Raw genomic sequence first — 26,869 nt, forward strand, 5'->3', positions numbered from 1 at the left:
AAAGTACAATCCATAAAAGAAAAAACTGACCAAAATTTAAAAGCTTTGCTCTGTGAAAGACCCTGTTAGTTGGATGAAAAGTTACAGACTTTGCAAATACTTGTAAACCTCATACCTGACAACCTTATATCTGACAAAGGACTAGTGTCCAGAATATATAGGATGCTCAAAAGTCAACAGTAAAAAAGAAAAAAATCAAACCATTCAGTTAGAAAATGGGCAAGAGATGTGAAGAGCCACTTTATCAAAGAGGCTACTCAGATGCAGATAAGCAAATGAAAAGATGTTCAACATTGTTACCTAATAGCAGACATACGAATTAAAGTCACAGTATAGTACTACTACTTACCTATGGCTAGAATTAAAAAACAGTGACAATACCAAATGTGGAGAAATAGGATCATTCCTTGCTAGTAAAAATGTAAAATGGTACTAACACTTTGGAAAACAGTTTGTCAGCTATCATACATAGTGGTTGTATTCCTGGGCATTTTTCCTAGAGAAATGAAATCTTATGTTCACATCAAAATCTATACATTAATATTTTTAACAGCTTTATTCATAATAGCTAAAAACTGGAAGCAACTCAGATATTCTTCAACAGGTGCACTGTTAAACAAACTTTCCTACATCCATACCATGAAATGTTACTAAAAATAAAAAGAAAGAAATATAGCAACTCTTATGAAACTTAGGGAATTAGGCAGAGTGGAAAATGTCAATACCAAAAGGTGAAATACTGTATTATTTCATTTATATAACATTTTTCAAATGGCAAAATTATAGAAATGGAGACAGAGTTGTAGTTGCCAGGGACCAGGAAGTGGGAAATGGAGGGAAGTGGATGTGGCTAGAAAAGGGCAACAGTAGGGATCCCTGTGGTGAGGAAATTTTTTTCTGCATTGCCTAATAGCAGACATACAAATTGCACAAATACATTCATTGTATCAATGTCAGTATCTTGGTTCTGATATTGTACTGTAGTTTTGCAATATGCTACCATTGAGGAAATTAGGTGACTGGTACATGGAATTTCTGTATTATTTTTCTCTATTGCATATCAATCTACACTTATATCAAAATTAAAAGTTTAATTTGAGAAAGTTAAGATTGTTACTGACTGCTGAATAATTCTATATTGCATGTAAAATAAATTTAATATTATAGTTAGTATTTATAACAACTCTTGATATACCAGAAGTATTACATGAATGAAAAACAGTTATTCCAATAAAGGTGTTAGAATGTAGTTAACAGAAAGAATGTCTATAATTGTCCTTCTACTAGTTCAATAACAGATACACTCATTTATTTCTCTTCTCTGTTCTTCTCCTCCTCTCCTCTCCTCTCCTCCCCTCCCCTCCCCTCCCCTCCCCTCCCCTCTCCTCTCCTCCCCTCTCCTCTCCTTTCCTCTCCTCTCTTCTTTCTCTTTCAACAGAGTCTTACTTAATTGCCCTCAGTACAGTACAACAGCTCAGAGCAACCTCCAACTCCCGGGCTTAGGCGATTCTCTTGCCTCAGCCTCCCAAGTAGCTGGGACCATAGGGGCCTGCCACAATGTCCGGCTATTTTTTTTGTTGCAGTTTGGCCAGGGCCGGGTTTGAACCCGCCACCCTCCGTATGGGGCCAGCATCCTACCCACTGAACCACAGGTGCCACCCTATTTTTTTTTTTTTTTTGAGACAGTCTCACTCTGTCACCTAGGTTGGAGTGTAGTGGCACCATCATAGCTCAATGCCATTTCAAACAGCTGGGCTCAAGGGATCTCATGCCTTAGCCTTTCCAGTAGCTGGGACTACAGGCACCCACCACAACACCTGGCTAATTTTTCTATTTTTAGTAGAGACAGTGTCTTGCTTTTGCTCAGGCTGGTCTTGAATTCTTGAGCTCAAAGGATCCTCCTGCCTCATTCTCCCAGAGTACTAGGATTACAGGCACGAGCCCCTACACCCAGCCACAAATTTAATTTTTGTTGTTTGTTCATTCACTGAAAGCCATGTAACATGTGATAAGGGAAGGTACATTTGTAGTTAACTTTTGGGGAGTGTGATTGTTTTTTTAAATATATTAAGGTCACTATCAACTTTTTAACACCTAGTTATAGGTTCTTGGCATGTTTAGGAATTGAGGAAGGAGGTATTAGGCAGGTCTAGATAGTTGTCTAAGTTGTGACAGTTGAGACCCATCAACTAAAAAAATTACTTATGTACCCCAGGTACAATTATCTTAACTGATTTGATCGTGGTGGTGGGGGAGGAGCATGCACTTGGCATTGCCAGTTTGGACGAGACTAAGAAGACTGCCAGGGATGCCAGGCTCATGCAAGGTCCTGTGGCTAGTAGATAAGTGGTGGAGCCAGAGTTTGACTCCAAAGCTCGTTCTTTTAACTACTTGCCTTTGTAAATCTTCCTTTGGAAGACATTTTCTTAAGTCTTTTAATGAGGATTAGATAATCCAGCTCCTTGGACTTTGGAACTGGTTGGGGCCATGCAGTCATCCTGTAGATGGCCTTCATTTTCTTTGTAGAAACTGAGGCCCAGAATGTAGGCATTAAGAAGCCCTGTATTCTTGGTGAGGCCCTCTGGCCTCCTGATTTAAAATGAAACCACTGTTCTTTCTAGCTTCCATCAGAATCAGATTCAAGGGGGAAATGAACTGCTATGAGTGCCTCAAGTGGCTTATTTCAGGAGAGGGGCAAAGTGAACAGAGAAAACACATTTAGGGACTTTCAAGGTAAGTCTCTCATGGTAAAACATGAGATTTTCATTACAGTAGTTATAGAATTACATAATTTATGCCCCCTTCCTTCCAAATTTTCAAGTTAGCTTTCCTTCCAAAGCAAAGGCTTGTTGACAAGGAGGTCTATCTCTCACACATGAAGTGCATCACTTGCCCTATTTGGTTCTGCAGTAGACAATGTATCTATACAGATTTTACTGTGAATGTGTTTTTTAGTATTTGATTTTTACTATCAATTTATAGACAGAGCATCCAAACATTAATTGTAGTATAAACAAGTGTGAAAATAATATAGCATGCTAGAACAGAGGTTTGGAGGTAAGGAGGGGGAGGAATGGGTAGTGGTGTTCATTTCTTCAACAAACCAGAGATGAGTTAAGAGGTCCATTAGCAGTCAAAATAAGTTTCAGGACTGTAGTGGGAATGTGCTAATTATAAAGACACCATGCTGAGGCAATACAACAGAGTTGTTAACAGTAAAACCCAGAGCCAGACTTGCTCTGCCACCTTGAACTCAGCCAGATTACTTAAGTGTGCCTTGGTTTTCTTATCAAAAAATAGGGCCAATAATAGTTTTTATCTTACAGGGTTGTTCTGAGAATAAAATAAGTTAATAAAGTCCTTAAAAGAGTAGCTGGAACATAAAAGTCATGAGCGTTTCTTGTGATGCAGCTGCTGAAGGAAAACATCGGAACTAAAAATTAAAATTCCAATCATCAGAGACTGGGAAGAGGAAAGTAGTGGTTTGAGAGTTTTTTTTTCTCATCTATTAAAATAGGGCAATAAGCACGATTTCAAGTTGACAGGTTAAGATATAGAGGTGTAACCATATTTTCCATGGTAGAGTTAGTGCTCAAGAGAATTAAAAATAGGTCTAGTTAAGTATGGTTATCGCTGGTGTATGAGGCTCTGGATGACTTTCTGATTTTATTTTAATTACCAGAAGCATGTATTATATTTTCTGCCAACTTTCTTGAGGTGTAGTTAATAAATGATAAACTTTACATATTTAAAACATAGGATTTTGTGAGTGCTTGATCACACTTGTAAAACCATCACCACAATTACGGTAAACATACCACTTATCCCCACCCCAACAAAGCCCATTTGGAGTTTCTTAGTCTGAATAGTTTATGTTTACTAACTTGTATCTGGGCTTTAATTCTCACTGATTCACAATACCTTTTTGACTTCAAAGAGTATTTTCTCTTAATGATGATACAGTGCTTTTTGAAGTCTGTATCTTCATGTTCAGGGGATCTTATGCATCCTGACTGCAATCATAAAGCTAATTAAGAACCTCCAGTAATTTTTTTTCTAATGATATTTTTTCATAAAATATTCAGTGGTTACAATAAGGTTATATTTTGGATTAGGGAAGAGAGATGATTGAAGTCTTCCCTAGATTATCACAACTATAGTATTTACTTTTAAAAAGTTCCATCCCTGTTGGTGCGGGTGATGCCAGATGGAGTCTGAAAAGGCTGTAACAAAAGAAGAAAGAAGTTCTGTGCATTTTGTGGGCTGTGTCCTCTGTGCAGGGCTCTGAAAATGTGTATGCTGCATGCTCAGTTAGGATTCACAGGCACAGGAATCATGTTGCTGGAATCAGTGTCCCAATTGAATAAAGCTCAACTTCCCCTCTCCTCCAGGACCAGGCATGGCCTCCTCCCATGTGGAGCATTCCCCCTTACCACTCTGCTCTCAGTGAAGTGGCTTTAGTTCTTGAGTCCTGAGTATGACTTGACAGATGTAATTTCAATAGAAACCAGATTAAGCTTTGTGGTTAACTCAGTTTTGTGATACCATTAAGGCTATAGCTAAGCTGTGCTCTGGGTCCAATGCGGGGGTTTCTGTGTTTTTTTTTGGTTTTGTTTTTGTGGGCTCGTTTGGGCACAAAACCGCCTTTTTATATCATTGTTTCTGTGGGGAAAGTGCATTCGGTTTTTCCTACAGAAACACAAATGAACTTTTTAAACACAGCCTGTTCACAGTAGCTTGTAATAACACTTGACAGAGGGCTTTGTGTTTAAAATAATGTAGTTAGTCTTCGCTGAAGGGTGAAATGTTTCTCTAAATCATAGACTTCCCTGAACATCGTAGGACAAATGCGTTAGGATTGATTTGACACAGAATGAAATTTAGAGGACAAATGTGTTAGGATTGATCTCGTTGTTTTATTTAGAGGATTATGATGTTTCTTAGGGAATGGGCTGTTGAACTAACGGCATCTTTCACAGGTCAATAGTAAATGTGTCCATGATGATGATGTTCTGTATTTTAACTAACAGGTTTTCAGGAGGCCTGATATAAGGGTAAGGCTATTTGGCTTTCACAGATGGGCCTCCTGCTCGTGTGTGTCTGTGCTTTCTCAAACACTTAGTTTATATTTAGTGTTCTTTACCCTCTCATGGGTTGAGTCACTGATGAATTTGCTCTGCTGTGTCATGGCTTTAAGTGTTCACTAGAAATGCTTTATTTGTTACAATGTTTTTATGTGCAATAAAAGCCAATGTGTGTGAGGGCAGGATGCTGAAATTGTTACCAATGTGCAATACTGATTTTTGTTGTATGTGAATTATAACGAAATGGATGTTCATGGCAGGGGTTTATAAGGCTATGACTATTGAGCCCTCTTTTAACCTTGTTTATTATGTAATTCATGGTAAATAATTCAACTCCCTCCAAAAGTGGTCAGCTGGTTGTCCTGTCTAAGCAAGATTTTAACTCATTTTATGTTTGCATGTTGAATTCAAAAAGCTGCAGTGCTGATTTTGAAGATAAGTTTAGCAACATCAATCTAAGTTAGCATTTTTAAAAATACAGTTATAGTGGATTATTGCTTATATTCTCCTCATGATTTTCCTTCCCTTTATTTCAGAGTATTCATAAAGCAAGACAAAGATTGGTAACGTGCATGAATTTAAACCATAAATAGTATCAGACATCGAAAATTAACCTATTTAACATTAAATGAAAACAGTGTGGGATTTTGACAGTATCATTTAATCATTTCAGTTTAAAATTTTATTTTTATTGAAGCCAGTGACATAGTACAAAAAAATAAGCAGACTAACCCAAATTCTTGTTATTCAATCTAGTTGTTTTACCTTTGTTTAATATTGTTTTCACATGTTTTCTTTTGCTTGTGGGAATCATTTTCTTTCATCAATTCACATTGTCAAATATTAGTGTTTTGCTTTACACTTGCATGACTTTGAAATGTATGGGGTTTTTTGTTCATTCATTTTTCTGTTTTTAAAGTTTTAAAGCAGAGTGATTGAATTTTCTTTGTATTTAAAAAAGGTAATTTTGAAAAACTGGCTGCATTTAAAAATTACACTAACTTGAAGGGTAGCTGTGCCAACTGTGTGTTAAATTATATCTGATGATAAAGTATCAAAATGGGATAAGTAATTATTGTACTTTATTGACAAAAACAAAAGGTGAGAAACAGTAAATCCTTTCAAAATCATTACTATTTCTTCACTCGTTGCCTTTTAAAGAAATATAGTCATTGGAACCAAAGTTTCATGAAGCAAAATATGTCTATGCTAAATTTGAATATTTTCAGCTTCAGAGACTTGATACAACTTTAGAAAGGAGTTCTAATCTTGTTTTTACTATGCATTTTCTTTATAGCACCTGCTGAATTAAAAGTCCAATGTTTAAACTTTATTTTTTTCCTTTTTCAAGACAAGAGTTTGACGTTGTTGCCCTAGGCTAGAGTGCTGTGAAGTCATAGTTCACAGCAACCTCAAACTTCTGAGCTCAAGTGATCCTCCTGCCTCAGCCTTCTGAGTGGCTAGGACTACAGGTGTGCGCCACCACACTTGGGTAGACGGGGTTTCACTTTTGCTCAGGCTGGTCTTGAACTCCTAAGCTCAAGAGATGTTCCTGCCTTGGCCTCCCAGAGTGCTGGGATTATAGACGTGAGCCACCGTACCTAGCCTCAATTTTTAAACTTAAAAAAAAAAAGATTCTATGAAGAAATTAAGAAGAATACACCTTTGAAGGGATTGGAAAATTTTAAATAAGGATATGTGACCTTTTAGCTATTTCTTTGAGGCATGTTGATAAAATAATTAGAAATATTTAATATGATATTGATTCATAAATAACAGCATTAGAAATAAGCAATAATGGGCATTTGTGTGTGTATAATCTCTAACATGTGATATGTACATGTGTGCATTGGAATTGATCCCTGGGCAATATAATCGTTCTTTAAAGTATTTGAATACTTACTGTGTTTAAAATACATGTCTTTGAACTGCCTTTGTATTTTGGCTTGACTTTGGCCTTTACCTGGTTTCTGTGGATGCTTTATTTTATGTGAGCACATTATGTGCCTGTTTTTTTTTTTTTGTTTTTTTTTTTTTGCTATATGCTATAGTATTGCTTGACTTTAAACATGATAGTACATTCTTTGAAATCCATGATGTTTGTTTGCTTTCCATTTTTCTACCCCAACACAAACACAGAATAGATACTCCATTTTAGGCCAAGGATGCTATAGATGGCCCACACGTTATTTTCCTTAACCCCAAAGTGTTGTGATTTGCAAAGCCGTGAAAGGTGTGTCAACTTTTACATGCTTACTGTCTCCTTAAAAAAGAAATTCTATCCTTTCACCTGTCTGCACGTGTTTCTCTTTCTCCTCTTTGCCTTTTCTTGTTCATGCACCTGGTGCTGTGCAGGAGCTTCAGGAAGAACACAATGGCTACCCTTCTGAAGCTGAAGCTGATCAGGTGGCAAGTTCTACGTGTTCATCTGTTTGTAGCTACAGATCATGTATTTAAAAGCCATTTCATACTAGATTTCTAGATGATAAGCAAAGCTTTCCAGATGCTTTTACCATTACAATAGTGCCCTCTTGTCCAAATTCAGTAGATTCCATTATGACATTATTTGCAAAAATTGGTTTATCCAACGTTTTGTCAACTAGAAATTTGTTCATCTGTGCTTCTTGGTTTTCCCAGATAGGGTTATTAATGAGGTTAATGACCCTCCATCACTGTAGGATTCCACAGTTCTTTTACGAAGACATAGAGGGGACAGATAATACATTCTAAAGGTGTTCTTTGAAGGTGCAGGCTTTGGTGTGTTTAAGTTTACATGCTCTGTGCCAGCATGGTACCTGGTACCTTGTAGGTATTTATAGAATGAGTACATATATTTTATATTTATTCGTCAGAATAATACTCATTCATTGAATATCCTTCAGTGTTTACTCTTTCCTCATTATCTTTAGACCCTCTCTGGAGTTTTCTAAAGCAGCAGTACTTTACCCAGTGCTTATGTGGAAATGCAATCTGTGAAATTGATAGAAGGCAGCTTCAGATAAGCCCTGGATGTGCCTGTGTCTACCACCACCCAGTCCCACCCTTCTTTGGTGACCCACCCGGAAGTACCTCCAATGGCCCATTTTGAAAACCACTGCTTTTGGCATGCAGCCTTTATGTAAACTATCCACTTGGAAGCTTAGATTCAGGTGGAGGAGAAAAGTAGTGGAAGAGGCCAGTGGGCTCTTCCAGGTAGGCTAGAGCCCTCAGGGACAAATTCAGGGATCTGGCAGACCTCAGCTGGACCTTCAGGGTCACTGGAACATGGTTGAGATAAGCTTATCAGAAAGAATTCTTCAGCTGGGCAACCTTTGAGCAAAGGCACCCAATGGGAGTGTGTTTGTGAGATCTAATTTAGTTTACAAGAATATTCTATCCTTTGATTATGTTGAACATGGGTTGGATAAATCAAGGGTCAAATCATGTCCTGTGCAACATGGTAGTTGTAGTAAGAGCTTAATATAGCACAAGTGTAAGTCCCATCTCTAAACACCAGCTTTACAAAAGGGAATCTACTGTACTCACCCAAACAACCCAAAAAGCCTTTAAAAACTATTCTCTTAAGTGCCTATGCTAAAGCTATGTGCTTATTTTACAAAATGAACCTCTTATGGGGAAATCTGAAGCAGTCAGATCATTTGTTTCATTGCTTTTCATCATTTAAAAAGCATGTCCCAGATTTAATTATCACTATCGAGAAGTTTGTCTTACTATGTCTTACCAACACATTCATGCCTCATAGAAATGCCCAGGTGTTTCAAGCCAAACTTGAGTATGGAAAGAGAAAAGAAACATTTAACTGGCAGCCTCTATCTTGAGAGCCTTGTGCATTCTTAAAATGGTCCCAGTCACCTCCATCTCCCATCTGTGACATTTTGTTAGCTACTCCTGTGGTTGAGGACTTTAAAATGTTTGTGGCTTGCTCTAAAATGTAAAGGGAGTCATATTTTACCCAACTTCCTCCAGATTCAGTTGATTAAAGTAGCTTGTGTTAGTAAGTATATTTCCAAATCATCTATCTCCATTTATTTTTAAATGTAAGTTAAGGAATTATGTACAATATAATATTTAGCCATTAAAAAAAGCTTTAACAATGTAACATTTGAAATAAATTAAATCTGATATTGATTAAAATAGCTTTTGCACTTTCTAAATATGTTATAAAATTAGTTCAGGTGATAAAGCAGACTTAAATTAAGGCTTTTTATTAAGATTGATACTTTAAATGTCCAGTTTTAGAAACACTAAAAGTGTACATGTTGGCTTCTGCTTTATTGTATGTGTGTATAAAAGATAGATTTCCAAATCAGATGTGAGTATAAAATTGAATCCATAAATGGTTGTTCCACATCCCTTTTAATGTGTTAATTATTCCCCAAAAATTTGGCTGAAAATGTCTTTAAAAATATGGATTAAAATTTTAAATTGAATAAATTATTTGGAGGTAATGATGACTCCCAATCTGTATTATCTGAACCATGCTTCTTTTGATAAGGAAGGAGGGTGGACCCTGTCTTTTTGTGCCATCCCAGTACACAACAGACATACCTCTGACAAACATTTAGCATTAATTTTCCTATTTATGGTTTGATTTTTTTCCTTTATCTTATAGAATGTGATGAAACTACTATGTACAGTGTTTCTAAATTGACTGTTAAGTCCCTTTAGTAAAACATATGAACATATTCTGGTAACTATGAAAAATAGTGTTTATTTTGAATTTTCAGAGAATTATCAGAGACATCTATTTTAAAATGTCTTGCTTTACAAAATTATGCTGAAAACTTAGTATTGTCCAACCTGTTTTCCACTGAACACTAGTGACCTCTGATGTTAACAGGTGTTCCTTGGAAAAAGCAGCCCCTGATAAACTAGGTATGAGAAATGCATTATACTCTAGCACCTTCTTGCTGACTCAGTGTACATTAACACACTAAAGGCTCGTCTCATTAAAACAACTGCTTAACTTGTTTAACCTAGCATTTTCCAAACTTAAAAGAAAAAATAAAGGATTTACATCTTTTGGGAAATTTATACTCTATGAAACACAGCCTGAGAAATGTTGGGGTTTTGATCACCTTATTCTTATTCACGACACATTAAGTCAGAGATGTCAAGGAGAAAGTGACTAGTTTCCTTGGTGGCATCTCACAGGGTGGCGGCACCTTGGAATAGGCCCCAGGTTCAGGCTCTGGTCCTTAGTTTTATAGTTCAAGAACACCATTTTCTCACCTTCCCTGAGTTATCCGGCACTATCCAACCAAAATTACAAGAGACTGGATACTGGGCTGTATTGCCAATCTGGTTATTTAAAAATGTGGGTGTGTGTCTTTCCAGCCATTCAGGACATCCCTTTCCTAGTAAAATTGTGGGCAAAAACCCTAATAAGTCACTAGCAGTTTTCTTGGTGAGCATGAAATGGGTGCAAAGTGAATTGGCCTAGGGAGGTTCCTGATGAACACACCCTGCTGTGCAGTAGGGTTTGAAATACTCTTGTCTGCCAGACGCGAGCATACTCTCTCGTGGCCAGATTGGGTGAACACTGACAGTCTCACCCTTCATACCCCATCACATACACTTTGTGCATGCATGTGTGTACCTGTACCCATGCACACATGCGCGCGCACACACAGAGGTAGCTGGAATACCAAAGCCCAGGGCTTTCCATAATTATGTAGTATCCTGAGACCATTCTCTGGTTATTTTTGGACTTCTGGCTTTCCCGAACTATCTCATAGGCTGGGTTATTTCTGCATCTAGCTAAGCACCTACATCTAATGTTGATTCTGTTTGTATTAGTTTCACACTCAGAAGTTAACCTTTTTTGTGACCTTATTTTCCAAATTCTGGAGGCATCTTACAATAGCTATCTGTGTAGTGATTACACTATCTGTCATGTCAAGCCATTTCTGTCTTAATGCTTTTTAACTGTGAAATTTAAATATCTTGTAACAATTTGCTAGAACATGCAGCATGATGTCCTGTGATGCTGAGCTTTGAAATTGTCTTTTAAGGGGAGTGGGGCTTACATTTTGCACGTGTCTGTAGCCTTATAGGGACAGCACAGAACACCACAATTCTCAGGCATGCAGACAGAAAGTGAGAGTTAACTCCTGTTTTGTTCTTCACCAGGCTCTAAGGGATGGAAATAAGCTGGCCCAGATGGAGGAAGCATCACTTTTTCCAGGAGAATCAATTAAGGCCATTGGTACGTTTAATGTGTATACTTTGCTTATAGAGAACCATAGCATGAAATGGCACTTTATTTTTCAATACAGGTGAGGTATGTGCTACAGATCAGCCAGCCTGATTTAATTAGGAGACAAATAAACTCGATCTACTCATTGCAATTTGTGTCATCATGGCCTAAGCGATAGAAAACTGTAGAGAGGATCCTCTTAAGGTCCAGTTGGGTACTTGATGGCATTTCTAGCAGAAGAAGGGTCTGACTTTTCCTGATGAACTGAAAGCTGATTACATACTCAAAGTAATGTCAGTTCACTAGTTTGTGGGAATCCTTCAGTGTAAGGAGACTGTATTGATAGAAGATCCATATCTTAAGTACAATTTCAGTGCAAGAAAGGGGCATGTGTTGCCATGCTGGCTTGTGATGGTGATGATATGAGGGATCCCCTAGCCCTCCATGGTGTATTGCTAGGCCTTTCAGGAGGTAGTCGATTGTGCCATGGGTGGATGAGAGGGACAGCTGGGTATAACCTTTTTATCTTTTCAGTTGGTTGAATTAGATAGTCTGGTTCTATAGGCTGAGTGTTTCCTTTTTCCTTCATGGCTCCCTCCCAGAGATGGCTGCGCATCTCAGAGTATGATCATTGTGTCAAGAACATTTGAGTAGGTTTTTCGCTACTTTATAATAAGGGTCACCTTTCCTCCATTGTTCAGTAAGATGCTCTTCACTAACATCTGAAACCTAACCAGAATGTCCTTTACTGTTCACATTTCTGGTAACATAAAACCAAAAAAAAAGAACATTTGAGTAGCTGGACTCTCCTACCAGAACCACCAAACATACCCTAGTCTCTGCCTCTGGCCCATGCTTATACTACTCTTATTCTTGATTTGAAAATCTTTCCTTGGGTTTTGAGACTTCATTCTCTACTGGTTGTCTTCTTGCCTGACTGTTCCTTCTCTGTCCATGTGCTGCTTTCTTAATGAGCTGTTTAAAATGCAAAGCTAATTATGTCATACACCTGCTGCTTTTCTAGACCATAAACCTCACAGATTTTTTTAAGTGTACAATGTGAAGAGGGTTTTTTCACTTCATTTTTGTCTTTATCATAGGGCCAAAATCAACTTAGGAGAGATTAGAACTGATGTAGGTTAATTGATCACTTTGTACATTAAAGACACATTTTGACGTAGCAAGGAGTGTTATAAAAGTTTGGATTGCAAGCTCACAGTTGTCTTAGTAAGAAAAGACTTCTGTGGATCCAGGTGTGGTTGGGTGCGCTGTCTCTCTTGTTTGCTTCTACTTTCACTCTGGAAACAGCTCAGAGATAGGGAAGCTCCCACCTGGCCCCATTCCAATCTGTTATTGGAAATATCTTAGCTGTTAAGAACATCTGTGAATCCTTAAGCAATGTAAGTATTCTTTATGTTCCTCTAGTGAAGCAGACATTCAACCTACAGGAACTGTATTAAAGGGTTGTGGCCTTAGGAAGGTTGAGAACCACTGCTCTAGTGGCTTGCAAAGAATAAGTAAATTAACCTGCACTTTATTATTATTATTATTGTTATTATTGTTTGAGACAGAGTCTCACTTTGTCATCCCCGGAGAGTGCTGTGGCATCACAGCTCACAGCAACCTCAAACTCTTGGGCTCAAGCAATTCTTTTGCCTCAGCCTCCCAAGTAGCTGGGACTACAGGCACCCCCCACAATGCCTGGCTATTTTTTTTGTTTGTTTGTTTAACAGGCCCAGGCCAGGTTCGAACCCACCATCCCTGGAGCATGTGGTAAGCGCCGTAACCACTGAGCTACAGGAGCCCCCTAACCTCTGCTTTTAAATAAAATATATACCTGGAGGCAAAGTGTTAAAATGGGTTATGGTAAATTAAAGTACTCCCCATGGAGTATTACTTCAGTTTGTCATTGTCAGAATACAAAGAGTTTTGACACTGTATAACTGGGAAACTATCATCACAATCAAGGTAATGAACATATCTATCATCTCTCAGAAGTTTCCATTTCCTTATGCCACTTTATCATCCCTACCTCTCATGCCATTTCCCCCATCTCCACACTATGGACTAGTTTATATTTTCTAGTGTCTTGCAGAAATGTAATCATAGTATGTCTTTTTTTGTCTAGCTTCTTCCAATCACATAATTATTTTCATATTCATCCATGTTGAGCCATAGGTTAACAGTTAATTCCTTTTTATTGCTAATATAATTTCATCATATGGATACCTGACAGTTCGTTTATCCATTCATCTATTGGTGAATATTTGGGTTGCTTTTACCATTTGGCTATTGCAAATAAAGCTACAGTGAACATTAATGTGCAAGTCTATATGGATATAGATTTCCTTTTCTCTTGGGTAAATACTTAAGGAATGGTGGGGCTGGATCATATGGTAGGTATACAGTTTCTTTAAGAAGCTGCTAAGTGTTTTCCAAAGTGGTTGTACCCATATATGTTCCCACCAATAGTATGAGCATTCTGGTTCTTCCTTTCCAATCTGAATGCCTTTTCTTTTTAACCCTGATTGAACCTCTTGTATAATATTAAAAAGAGAAGAAATGGGAGCAGACATTCATTTTTTTTATGATTACTTGCTTTATTTTTTAGCTACTTTTAGCTTTTATACAATGAAAATTACTCTTATAAGAAAACAGTCATTTCATCCTTTATGATAGAATCTATTTCAGTTTTAGTTAAGAAAAAGCTGTTGTGGATAAATAAGCACCTATCCACTGGGCATACTTCCCCTCCTTTCCCCTTCTACCCTAAAACGGAAGGTCATCACCTTTTGCTGGAAAGTTCCTTCTCAGATATAAAGACCTCCGTTTCGACTGCAGAGGACACAGCTTCTGGGGAACTGACTGCCCCCAACACCAAAGGGTGTCCAATCTCTAATTGCCCTATTCCTCAATCCAACAAAGTCCTTTCTTTAGGCCACTGAAGAAAACCTAAAACCACCTTTTCATGACACATAGCATGGCATTGACGCAGCAAGCTGAGTCTTAGTTGTGTGCACCTCTACTCTGTTTTCTTCTCTGTCACTGAACATCAGCGATCAGTCAGAAGATAAAATTCAGAGGGGTAAAGAGGTCAGCCGACGTCTACCAAGGCAGCTCAATGCAGAAGATGGTGTGTTTGCTTAGCCAGAAATTACAACACTAGGTTAAGGACAGAAAATGGCTCTGGGCATTAGCCTCTGAACTATTACCCCATGAGGGTGAATACCCCAAGAAGGACTCAGAAGTTGACCCTTCTTCCAGTTTACACACCTGAGTGATGGAACAGTACAGAGAGAAGGGTTGGGAGCAATACATACTGAGAAACTATGAATATTTTGTCCTGGTTCAGAAATAAACATTTTAGACTTCCTTGAAGCTACTGAAGAGACCACCATGCTTCAGTCTAATAGTTAAACACTAATTCTGGGGCTGGTGCGGTGGCTCACGCCTGTAATCCTAGCACTCTGTGAGGCTGAGGCGGGTGGATTGCTTGAGCTCATGAGTTCGAGATTAGCCTGAGCCAGAGAAACCTCATCTCTAAAAATAGCCAGGTGTTGTGGTGGGCACCTATAAGTCCTGGCTACTTGGGAGGCTGAGGCAAGAGAATCGCTTAAGCCCAAAAGTTTGAGGTTGCTGTGAGCTGTGATGCCACGATGCTCTACTAAGGGCAAGGGCAACAAAGTGAGACTCTGTCTCAAAAAAACAAAACAAAACAAAAGAAACCCACTAATTCTGATTTGTAATGAAAAGAGGTGACATTAGCATGAATGGGATTGTTTAAAAAAAAAGGTGACAGACATTGAAGTCAGCTCTCATGGGGGAGAAAGCACAAAGTTTATAGAAGGGGCCTTGAAAAAGGAAATCACAGACTGCTTTTATTGATGTGCCAATAGACTCACCTACACTTCAGAAAGGATGGTATATTAATAATCATCATCAAAATGAATCAAAATACAAAGGTATATGAAATGGCTTTACAGTGACGTGATACCTTAATAAATTAAGGAAACTGGTTGCCACAATTGCGTCTCACTTCATTTTCTTCACAAAGTCTTTTCCTTTCTTCATTAAGGCCTTCAGCTCAGGAATGGCCTCAGCAATCAACTTCTCTTCAAAAGAGGAGACTTTGCTGATGCCTAGATTCTTCTCAATGCCCTTTTCTCCCAGTCGTAACAGTGTGGAGAAATAGGTACAGTCCGTTTCTTGTGACTCAACAAAGGAACATTCCACAACTCCTTCCTTTCCGTTCACTGCATCCAGAAGGGAGAAGATGAAGGTGCACTGGCATATGCCATGGAGAGGATGGCAGAACCTGTTCCAGCTTTAGCCTTCATCACCTCTGTGCCAGCCTCCTGGATCTGCCCAGTGACTGCCGTCAGCTGATCCTGGGGAAGGTCCACCTTGGGGGTGCACTGAGAGAGCAGGGGGATGATGGTCTTCCCAGCATGGCTGCCAATCACAGAGACGTTGACTTGAGCTGGGTCCAAACCCTTCAGTTTGACAACAAAGGTGTTAGCTCTAATGATGTCCAGGGTTGTCACACCAAAGATTTCATTGAGGTTGTATATTCCATGTTTCTTGAAAGCTTCTGTTGTGATTGGGATGGTGGAGTTAACTGGATTGGCAACGATGCTGATCATGGCTTCAGGGTAATGCTGGGCACAGGCAGCAGTCAGGGTGGCCACAATTGTGGCATTGGTGTTGAACAGGTCATCCAGGGTCATGCCAGGTTTCCCGGGGACTCCAGCTGGAATAACCACGACATTGCAACCTTTCAGGTAGTCTGGCAGCTGCTCAGGTCCAAGGTAGCCGGTCACAATTGCTCTGGTCTCCATGTGGCTCAGATCTGCGACCACTCCGGGTTTATGACCTATGTTGTAGAGGTTCAGGTAGCTCAATAAGGGGTTGTTCTTCAGGAGAAGTGAAAGGGGCTGCCCAGTTCCTCCAGAAGCCCCTAGCACAGCTACTTTAGCATTGTTTTGGGCCGAGGTGCTGAAGCTGCAGTGGAGAGCAGCACCGGCAGGCACGGCGAGGGCAGAGAGCATGGCTGGGGCTGGTGGGGAGTGGACGTGCTGGCAGCAGGCAAGTGACTCCAGTGACCTCCACAGTGCACAAGAGAACAGACATTCTTGTCTTGTTCCTAATCTTGGGAAAGCTTTTAGTCTTTCATCATTAAGTATGATATTAATCTGTAGTTTTTTGTGGATGCCCTTTATCATGTTCAGGAAGTCCCTTTCTATTCCTAGTGTTTTGGGAGTTTTTATTAGTAATGGATATTATTTATTTTTGTTGAGACAGTCTCACTCTGTAGCCCTGGGTAGAATGCTGTGGCACCATAGCTCACAGCAACCTTAAACTCTTGGTCTTGAGCAATTCTTTTGCCTCAGCTCCCAAATAGCTGGGACTATAGGCACCCACTGCAGTGCACGGCTGTTTTTAAAGACAGGGCCTTGTTCTTGCTTAGGCTGGTCTCGAACTCCTGAGCTCAAGGAGTCCTCGAACTGTGGTCTCCCAGAGTGCTAGGATTATAGGTGTGAGCCACCATGTCCAGCCTTTACATCAATTAATTTTTGAATGTTAAATCAACCTTGCATTCCCAGGATAAACTCAACTTGCTTATTATATATTATCATTTTATATATTATTGAATTTGGTTTATTATTATTATTGAGACAGAGTCTCAAACTGTCACCTGGGTAGAGTGCTGTGGCATCATAGCTCACAGCAATCTCAAACTCTTGGGCTTAAGCAATTCTCTTGCCTCAGCCTCTTGAGTAGCTGGAACTACAGGCGCCTACCACAATGCCTGGCTATTTTTTTTTGTTGTTGTTCTTGCAGTTGTCATTGTTGTTTAGCTGGCCAGGGCTGGGTTCGAACCCACCAGTCTGGGTGTATGCAGCTGGTCCCCTACCCACTGAGCTATGGGGGCCGCCATATTTTTTAATTATTAAAATGTTGTTTTGTATCAGTATTTATGAGAGATATTGGTTTGAAGTTTTGTGGTTAATAGCTCTGACAGATTTTGGTATCAGAGTAATGGGGGCCTCATGGACTAAATTAAGAATTATTCTCTTTTCCTCAGTTTTCGGGGAAGTTTATTTCTACCTTGAATATTTGGTAGAATTTTACCAGTGAAACCACCTGGATCTTGAGTTTTCTTTGTGGGAAGGTTTTATTATTAACTATAATTTTAATTTTGTTAGCAGGTATAGGAATATTTAGCATTTTCTTTTCTTCTTGGGTAAATTTTGGTATTTTGTCTTTTTAGGAATTTGTCCATTTAATCTGAGTTGTCAGATTATTGTTAGACATTTATCGTATTTCCTTATTATTTCTTTAATATCTGTAGAATATGTAGTGACATCACCCTTTCTCATTTCTCATGGTTAATATACAGGTCTTCTCTTTTTTTCCTGATCCATTTGATTAGAGGTTTATCAGTTTTATTGATGTCAGAGAATTAGCTTTTTTCATTATTTTCTTTTTCATTCATTTTGACTTTGGTCTTTATTATTTCCTGTCTTTTGTTTACTTTGGGCTTAATTCACTCTTCTTCCAGTTTTTGAGCTGGAAGCTACAGGCATTGATTTGAGACCTTTGTTCTTTTGTAGCACAGGCATTTAGATTTTCCTCCATGAGCTGCTTTAGCAGCATCTTGCCAATTATGACCTTGTGTTTTTATTTTCATTCAGTTCAAAATGCTTTTGCATTCTCCTTTTGATTTTTTCTTTGATCCTTTTGTTATTTAGGAGTGTGTTGTTTAATTTGCACATATTTGTGAATTCCCCAAATTTTATTTTGTTATTGACTTCTACTTTCATTCCATTGTATTCAGAAATGATACTTTGTATGACTTGAATATTTTTATATTTATCAGGACTTGTCTTGTGGCCCAGAATATAGTCTATTTTGATAAATGTTCTGTGTGCCCTGGAGAAGAACGTGTTTTCTGCTGTTGAGTAAGTAGTGTTCTATAAATGTCAGTTAGGTTTTGTCAATGTAGTTGTTCATGTCTTCTGTGTTCCTTACTCATTTTCTGTTTACTTCTACCAATTATTGAGAGAGGAGTTTTGAAATCTCTGACTATAATCTGTTTCTCTTTGCAGTTCTATTGGTTTTGCTTCGAGCATTTTAAAGCTTTGTTATTACTTAAATGTTTAGAATTATTTCCTTCTATTGAATTGACCCTTATATTATTATGAAATTATCTTCTTTATTCCTAGTAATGTGGTCTGCTCTGAAATCTTTGTTTGATATTATGGACATTACAGCTTTTATCAGTTAGTATTAACATGATACACTTTTGAATTTCAAAAGTGTTTTCATCCTTTGAATTTCAAACTATTTGTGTCTTTCTATTTAAAGTGGGTTTCTTTCACGCCACATATATTTGGGGCTTTTTTTGGTTGCCGGTTTGATAATCTCTGCCTTTTACTTGGGGTGTTTAGACCATATAAATTTTATACATAGGTTACTATGAAAGTTTTGAGACAGTTATATGGTCCATTATTTCACTTCCAAGAGACACAGTTGACAGCTTCCTTTATGATTCACCTGGGCAACTTTTAACTTAGTTGGCTTATCAGTGTTGCTAGGGGGGCATCATTTGTTTCCTTCTATGTGGATTTTACGTTTTGTGAGCAGGAACTGTGTCCACTAATTATACCTAGAATCCTAGCAATACAAGGTACCCAGTACGTAATGAGTTCTAGAAAAGTCTTTCGGAAGTGTTTTAATAATTTGGCTAAATGACAACTGTAGTACCTTTCATTGTCTGACTTGGACACATCTGTAGTGATCTATTTTCTCGTCATTCCAGTGGAATGGCACTTTGGGAAAATCATGAAGTTGTGTATTTGTGCTAGATGTGAGCTTCTTAGTGCTCACATGAATTAAATATGTTGTGTACTTTATTGATATTAATATAGGGAAAATGAAAATTGATATGGAAGCTGATAAAGAACTTGAAATAAGTCTTTTTCTACTTCATTGATAAAGTTCTACTTTATGTCATGTCTGAAGTAGTTTCCTTTGGAGGCTTTAAGGAACAATGTTTATCTTTTCATTAGTTTTAAGTCATACAGCGATTTATGAAATGGTAGCTCAGGGTCTTCAGAGTTTAATGTTTTGAATATGATTAGTTTATCACCCTGGGAAAATGTTAACTACATGAAAAAATAATGACAAAATGTAACTTGCTATGAGAATTTTCACTTAAAACCTTATTAAGTAGCAAATCAGAATTTTGTTTGAAAAATTGAAATTTATTAGAAGACTGTTCATCTGAGTCTTTATTTAGAGTAATAATTGCTATAATCTCCTATAAAATTTAAAATGTCTAGAAAACTAGAATCACACACACACACATACACACACACATACGTATTTGGAAACTCATGTTAAAATTTATTGAAGCACAAGTCAATGACAGTAGTTGCTATTTTGAAATTTTTCTTTCAGTGAAAGATGTCATGTATATCTGCCCATTTATGGGAGCAGTGAGTGGAACCCTGACAGTGACGGACTTTAAGATGTACTTCAAAAGTGTAGAGAGGGTGAGTTTTTAAAAGTGTGTTTTATTTTTAAAAACACTTCAGAACACTAAAAGAATGAAGTAAAATTCCCTAACATCCCATCACTCTGAGATAGCCAGAGGGTGAGTTTTAAGGTGTGCACTTTTGCACACAGATTTTGTGTCTTGAGAAAAAGGCTTTTAAGGTACCACTTAGCCCCGGGGGGGGGGATTTTATTGTACTCCAGTATGTACTTCATGAAGCATGCAGTAAATCAGACTTCAGTTTATGGGCTGGGACAGAGAAAAAATTCGAAGTAAACAAACATGTTTTGTAACCTAGCAAAGACTTAAAATAAGAAAACTCTGTTGACTGACATTGATAGGCATTAATCTTAATTTTAAACCTAGGATCCACATTTCATTCTTGATGTTCCCCTTGGAGTGATCAGCAGAGTTGAGAAGATTGGAGCACAGAGCCATGGAGACAATTCTTGTGGTATAGAGATCGTGTGCAAGGTATGATCCAATCACAAGTGAAAGCTAAAAGGGGTCAATCAGCTCAGAACTTTTTCTGACTCATTATTCATGGTCTTTGGACAGTAGATTAATTTGTACTGTTAGTAACTCAGATGTTTTTAGGACAGTGTCCCCTTCAGATCTCATATCAAATTCAAATCATTGTGTAAACCCTTGAAGTAAACCTTTTATTTTCTATTGAAGTATAGTCATTCGGAGGTTGGGAACCTGTGACCTTAAGGAAACAAGTGGCCTTCCTGGTCCTTCAGTTTGGCCTTTTGACTGAATCCAACTTATACATAAATCCTTTAATTAAAAGGTGCAACAGAGAAAGATGAAGCTTTTTTTGTCGTTTTTGGTGCTTAAAAAAGAACAATCTTGAAATCAGGAGGCCTCAGATTCCCTATCCTTTATAATGCTTAATACAATGTAAATGCTATGTAAATAATTGTTAGATTGTATTGTTTAGGGAATAATGACAAGAAAAAGGTCTATACATGCTCAGTACCCATGCGACCATTCGTTCTTTTCTAAATATTTTCCATCTAGGGTTGTTTGACTCCACAGATGTAGAACCCATGGATACAGAGGGCTGAGTGTTTTTCTAATTAACCTGGACCTCAGTGCTGACATTATTTGGTACATCTCGGAGAAATCAAGTGGAAGCAGAGATCAGTATATTTTCCAGTTTGTTGTAAGACTATTCTTTAGAACAGTGGATGGTCAAAGACTTCCTAAAGGGACAGCAATATTCCATAAATCTGTTATTAAAAATGCAGTTAAATTTCTTAGCATATGTTGGAATTTTCAATTTTCACCTTGAGCTACACTTATTTTTGATTTTGTATGTACTCTTCCTTTAATAATTTAATTAGAAATGTGTGATTACTTTAATCATGAAGTCATTTAATACTCTTACTGATGTGTTTTATTCCTAATGACTCCATCTCATGTAATATGATTTACTAACAACACTACCTAGGGCAGCACCCGTGGCACCTAGGGCAGCACCCGTATGTACTGAGGGTGGAGGGTTTGAACCAGCCCCTGGCCAAACTGCAACAAAAAAATAGCTGGGCATTGTGGTGGGTGCCTGTAGTCCCAGCTACTCAGGAGGCTGAGGCAAGAGGATTGCCTAAGCCCAAGAACTAGAGGTTGCTGTGAGCTGTGACGCCATGGTACTCTACAGAGGGCGACAAACTGAGTCTCTGTCTCTAAAAATAAAATAAAATAAAAACCCTACCTAAAAGACCAGGAAAGAGATCTTTCCTGAAGAATCATCAAGTCCCCTTCCATATTTTGGGTTGGGATCCCTCCCTATCTCTTTGCTTTGATCAAATCTCTGAGGAGAGCTCCCTCTAACTGGTATTAGACCGCATATAAATCCGACTTTTCAGAGAACCCTTTACTCTTCCTAATCATGAATCTTTTGGCTTTCTAAACTCATATTAGGTACTGTGCAACAGTTGTCTCCCTTAGTAAATTGGAGTTGGCCTTCTCAGGCAGGGTTCCACGTATAGAATAATGACAAGCAGTTACAGAACTTAAAGCAGAGGGGTGACTTGATCAGTTCCACAGTTTTGAAAAAATGTTATTCCCCTTCTCATTAGTCTTGAGTGGCTCCCTGTTATCCTTAGGGCAGCGGTTCTCAACCTGTGGAACCGTATTAAAGGGCCACAGCATTAGATAGGTTGAGAACCACTGCTTTAGGCTGAAGGAAAAGCTCCTTCTCCAGGCCCCACATGTCTGAGCCTGACTCACTTTCCTCTGCAGCCTCACCTTGAGCTGCCCTCTCCTCATTCTTGCCATCCTGGTCATGTTGGCTTTCCTTTAGTTGCTCATGTTCATCTCCCGCCCTTAGCCCCCACCCCTAAACACCCCAGGATCTTCGCATATCCTCTTTCTGTGCCTTGTAACATTTTTCTCTCGGCCATCTTAAGTCAGCTCAGCCAGCTATGGAGGTGTATGTGTGTAGCTTGGAAGGAGAGCATGGTAGGAAGTTATGTTGCCTAGGCAGGTGTCCTGTGACTGTTTTACAAAGATATTTTTATGGCTGGGTAAGATTTTCTAACAACTCCCTTAAATGTTTTCTAGCCTAGAATTACCAAGGTCACGCCTCCCAGCCCTCTCAGCTCATGCCCAAGAGCCTTGCAAGGCATAGAGTTATTTTTTTTTTTCTTTTAAGAAGAAGGACAGGGGAATTTATCACTTTGCCGACACAGGAGGAAAAATGGCAGACGGTTCATCTCAAAATAGCATTTTTTCCTCAGGTTAATTTTTTTTAACAGGTCATACACAATTCAAGAGGTACAGAAGCTGTCCATGATAAAAATAAATAAATAAATAAGTGTTCTGCCCGAGACACCTGGCCACCCTGTTCCACTCCTTGTAGGCCCCCCACATCACAGTGTCTAATGTACCCTCCACGGTACACTAAGGACTGTCTATGTATGTATGTACACTCCTTTTCGCAAGTAAAAATGGTGATATATTATGCATACTCTTCTCCTTCCTTTTTTCCCTTGACAATACATCTTGGAACTTCTTTCTGTCAGTATGTATAGAGCTGCTGCGTATTTTGATGTTTCTTTAAAATTCCATTAGCTATGCTGTAGTTTACCTAACTTGCCCCTGTTGGTGGACATTTAGGTTGTTTCTATTCTCTTGCTGTTATTAATAATATCACAATAACTTCACTCCTCAAATTGCTTTTGCTTTAATTTGTAGTCATATTTTTTGTTTTCTTTTTTTTTAATTAAATCATAGCTGTATACATTAATGTGATCATGGGGCACCATAATGTAAATGTCTTAGCACAATAACTAAGAAAATGCCAGGAAGGCTATGTTAACCAGTGTGATGAAAATGTGTCAAATGGTCTATAAAACCAGTCATATTTATTTTTACATTTCATATAAAGTTAAAGATAATGAGGCTTTTGTGTTTAACAGGGGCATAAATTTTAAAAGGTGGGGGTGTGGACAATACACTCAAAACATTGTGGAAGAAATCACACCATCAGAGCTGGCCTGGGGGACTGTTTCTGCTGACTTGTTCTTGGGCTTTTGGCCTTCATCTTGCATTAGGGATAGCGTGATATGTCTATTAGGATGTCACCAAGGGTTACAGTCTACATGATACAGAGTCCTTTTTATGAGAACACATAAAAAGGAGGGAAGAAGCATCTGCCACATTTCTATTTTATGGATGGTGTGAATTCTATAACTGACTCTTTCGGCAGCTTAAAAAGCACAACTGATTCCATGGCACACCTTTAGCAAGTAAGTGACCAGAACTTGATGGCACAACTTTTGTATAAGAACCTTATTCTTGCTTCCATTTGCTGAATTTTTCCCTGCACATGTCCCCTTCATTCCAGTTTCCTCAAGTTTTCTTTTTTATTATTGCACATATTTTTGTTAAATTTTCTTTTGTTAATTGGAGCAAGTAGACTATAAAATAAGAAATATTTTAATTAACCTATTTATATTGTGGTATCTAGCTCCTGGGTGCTCAATATGTTGAATAACTGAGTTTTGCTAATTTGTTTAACAGGATATGAGGAATTTGCGACTTGCTTATAAACAGGAAGAACAGAGTAAATTAGGGATATTTGAAAACCTCAACAAACATGCATTTCCCCTTTCCAGTGGGCAGGTAAATGCACCAAAGTAAACCTGTTTTTGCTTGTAAGTTTTTTGGGAGGGGGTTCCAAAATTTTATTTTTAATTATTCCTTTTTCCAGAAACCTCTTCATTTCTTTTTTTCTTCTGTGGGTAATTAATATTAGAATTTTTGGAATTTTTTACTCCTGTGCAGTAATTAAGAAAAGCTGCAAATTTGCTGCTTCAAAATTAACAGAAAATAAGAATTTTAATACAGTCAACTCTTATCAGAATTAAAAGCTCTGTTATTGGGTGTGTGATATAAAAAAGAGATACTAATGTGTATTTTGTGGTTTTTATATCCAGGCACTATTTGCATTCAATTATAAAGAAAAATTTCCAATTAATGGCTGGAAAGTTTATGATCCAGTATCTGAATATAAGAGACAGGTAAAGTATGTTGCTTATCAAACTGAAAATAATAGGTTGAGCATGTTTTTTCTTTTCTAGAAGGCTAGAAATATAGTGGTGGAGAAGAAACTTTATCAAAGAACTTGTGCATAGGCATAACTTCTGCATTTCCCAGATGGCTTCTTCTGCTTGTGCCAAACCTTTGACTCTGTCACTCTGTTCATCCTGTTTCCAGAGGTGGGAGTCAAAGACAGGATTTAAAAACCAAATCTGCCAGATGGTTTTTATTAGATGTTTTTATTAGATGTTCTGGTAAGGAGTTCATGAGTAAGGATCTGAACTGGTAACTTAAGTTAGAATTGAAGCCTGTGGTGTAACCATTAGTGATATGGTGTTCTAGCTTTAAGTCATTCTAGGGATATCTTATTTTCATGACATTTAACCTTTGTCTCTACCTTATATTTCTTTTATAATGTTTTATAAGTGTTTTATATTACTTATTTTAGACATTTGTGAGAAAAAGCTGTGTTTCTAAAGGACTTTCCGGTGTTTTTTCCAGAATAACACTAAACTCATTCTTTATAGAAGATAAGAACTATATAGACCAGGGATTCTAGTGTACAATTTTCATCTTTTATTATAGTTTGAAAATTCTTATGCTTCATTAGAGTTTTAGAAATGTCTGCTGGGGGCAAGACATGATTGCAAGAGGGACTTTACCTAACAATTGCAATCAGTGTAATCTGGCTTATTGTACCCTCAATGAATCCCCAACTATAAAAAAAAAAAAGAAAAAGAAAAAGAAAAGAAATGTCTGCAAAATAGGTTATACCAGGCAAATATTTAAAATATTAACTTAAGTAAAAACAACAAATTATAAATGGATTTTCATGGAAAATAAGATTTGGATATGGTTGGTGCTTAGTGTATTTTTGAAGTGTAAAAACATGATTTCCCCCTTCCTTCCTTTCCAACAACCTGCAGGGCTTGCCAAATGAGAGTTGGAAAATATCCAAAATTAACAGTAATTATGAGTTCTGTGATACATACCCTGCCATCATTGTTGTGCCAACTAGTGTAAAAGATGATGACCTTTCTAAGGTGGCAGCGTTTCGAGCCAAAGGCAGAGTCCCTGTGAGTAATAAATACTGTCATTTAAATAAAAACATATACTGTGTTAGATATAATATGGAAAGGTGCAAGACTGAAAAGAATCTAGTGAATAAAAATAGAAGGTAGAAAAATAAGCTTTTAAACTGAACATATCTTTGATTTTCAAGAAATATGTAATTTTATAAGCAATCAGCTTGTTATGACTCCCCTTCATCTGATTTCCTATTACTAAGTATGGGGGTAACATAAGTCATGCTTTCAAAGTGCAATAGAGAATAACAGGAGGGGCAAGAGAGAGCACACGGCTGTGTTACCAGTCGACATCGCTGGTTTTCCTGAATCCTCCTAGAGGAGAAGCATCCTTTTGTAGCTGCAGAGTGGAATCCTTGTCTGCATGGAAGGAGTACTGTTACGCAAGTCATAGCAGCCAGCAGGGAGTGATGGTTTGAGTCCAGAGTTTGCATCTGTGTGGTCCTGAGTCACTTGGCCACAGGAGGAAAGTAAGAGTTTTGGTAGCGGAGTTTGAGATTTTATAAGAAACTATATATTCATTTTGTCCTCGTCCTGCCATGTGTTATTGTTGAGATACAAAGATGTTTTTTTAAATTAGCAGATGATAAAACTAGTCAATCAAATAGGAAAGGGGCTTGATTTTAATAATAGTTTGCCTTATGTTTTGTTGTTCTTAGAATCATAGACTTCTAGAGGCAGCAGGGGATTTTTAGAGCTAACTTAGACTTGTTTCAACATGACCAAACGTTGAGTCCCATGCCACTTTACTGCCATGATCAGCCTCCCCCTCCTAGGAGGAAAATGTTCAAAAGAGACTGTGTTTGAGGAGGGAGCTTGCTTTTCCTGCCAAGTAATTAGAGCGTGCATTGCTTGAAGAACTCTACTAATACTTGTTGCTTAAAAACACTAGGTGTTGTCATGGATTCATCCAGAAAGTCAGGCAACAATTACCCGTTGCAGCCAGCCACTTGTGGGTCCCAATGATAAACGCTGCAAAGAGGATGAAAAGTACTTGCAAACAATAATGGATGCTAACGCACAGTCACACAAACTTGTCATCTTTGATGCTCGACAAAACAGTGTTGCTGATACCAACAAGGTACATTTCAACAGCATTGCAGAAACAGTAGATATTTTCATATGTACTATTTGAACTTGTTGCATTCCTCACCACCTGCAGGAAATTTGAAGGAGTCCAGAGCTGGTATATACTCTGTGGGCTATGTTGGTGTCTCATGTGGGTTGGGATGGTGTCGCTTTCATTGCTTCTCTACAATCCTGTCTGCTGAATCAATTAAGCAAAGACTTACAAAGGGAATTATTATCGCAAGGATTAAGTATTTTAATGAAATAATTGTGAGGTCATCAGAAGTCCCTTTAAGAAATATAGCGCTAACTCGATTAGTTCATA

The 26,869-nt window shown here is 38.0% G+C and overlaps 1 protein-coding gene and 1 pseudogene across 8 annotated transcripts in view; one reads left to right on the plus strand and one right to left on the minus strand.

Annotated features, from left to right (window-relative positions):
* The window catches only part of MTMR1 (myotubularin related protein 1), a 66,891-nt gene that overhangs the window by 14,198 nt on the left and 25,824 nt on the right, over nucleotides 1-26,869 (plus strand). For 3 of the 8 annotated variants that reach the window (XM_053579426.1, XM_053579428.1, XM_053579430.1), the window contains 10 exons: nucleotides 5,031-5,054; nucleotides 5,621-5,647; nucleotides 7,440-7,490; nucleotides 11,217-11,292; nucleotides 19,747-19,841; nucleotides 20,210-20,317; nucleotides 23,873-23,974; nucleotides 24,289-24,372; nucleotides 25,318-25,467; nucleotides 26,369-26,557. In XM_053579426.1, coding sequence (XP_053435401.1) covers nucleotides 5,031-5,054; nucleotides 5,621-5,647; nucleotides 7,440-7,490; nucleotides 11,217-11,292; nucleotides 19,747-19,841; nucleotides 20,210-20,317; nucleotides 23,873-23,974; nucleotides 24,289-24,372; nucleotides 25,318-25,467; nucleotides 26,369-26,557 — 906 coding nt within the window. The remainder of the gene's footprint in view (nucleotides 1-5,030; nucleotides 5,055-5,620; nucleotides 5,648-7,439; nucleotides 7,491-11,216; nucleotides 11,293-19,746; nucleotides 19,842-20,209; nucleotides 20,318-23,872; nucleotides 23,975-24,288; nucleotides 24,373-25,317; nucleotides 25,468-26,368; nucleotides 26,558-26,869) is intronic. The other 5 variants (XM_053579429.1, XM_053579431.1, XM_053579432.1 and 2 more) reach the window with 4 other exon arrangements.
* Nucleotides 15,312-16,331, minus strand: LOC128577271 (malate dehydrogenase, mitochondrial-like; annotated as a pseudogene).

This window comes from Nycticebus coucang, chromosome X (assembly GCF_027406575.1).
Source record: "Nycticebus coucang isolate mNycCou1 chromosome X, mNycCou1.pri, whole genome shotgun sequence".
NCBI classification, from domain to species: domain Eukaryota; kingdom Metazoa; phylum Chordata; class Mammalia; order Primates; family Lorisidae; genus Nycticebus; species Nycticebus coucang.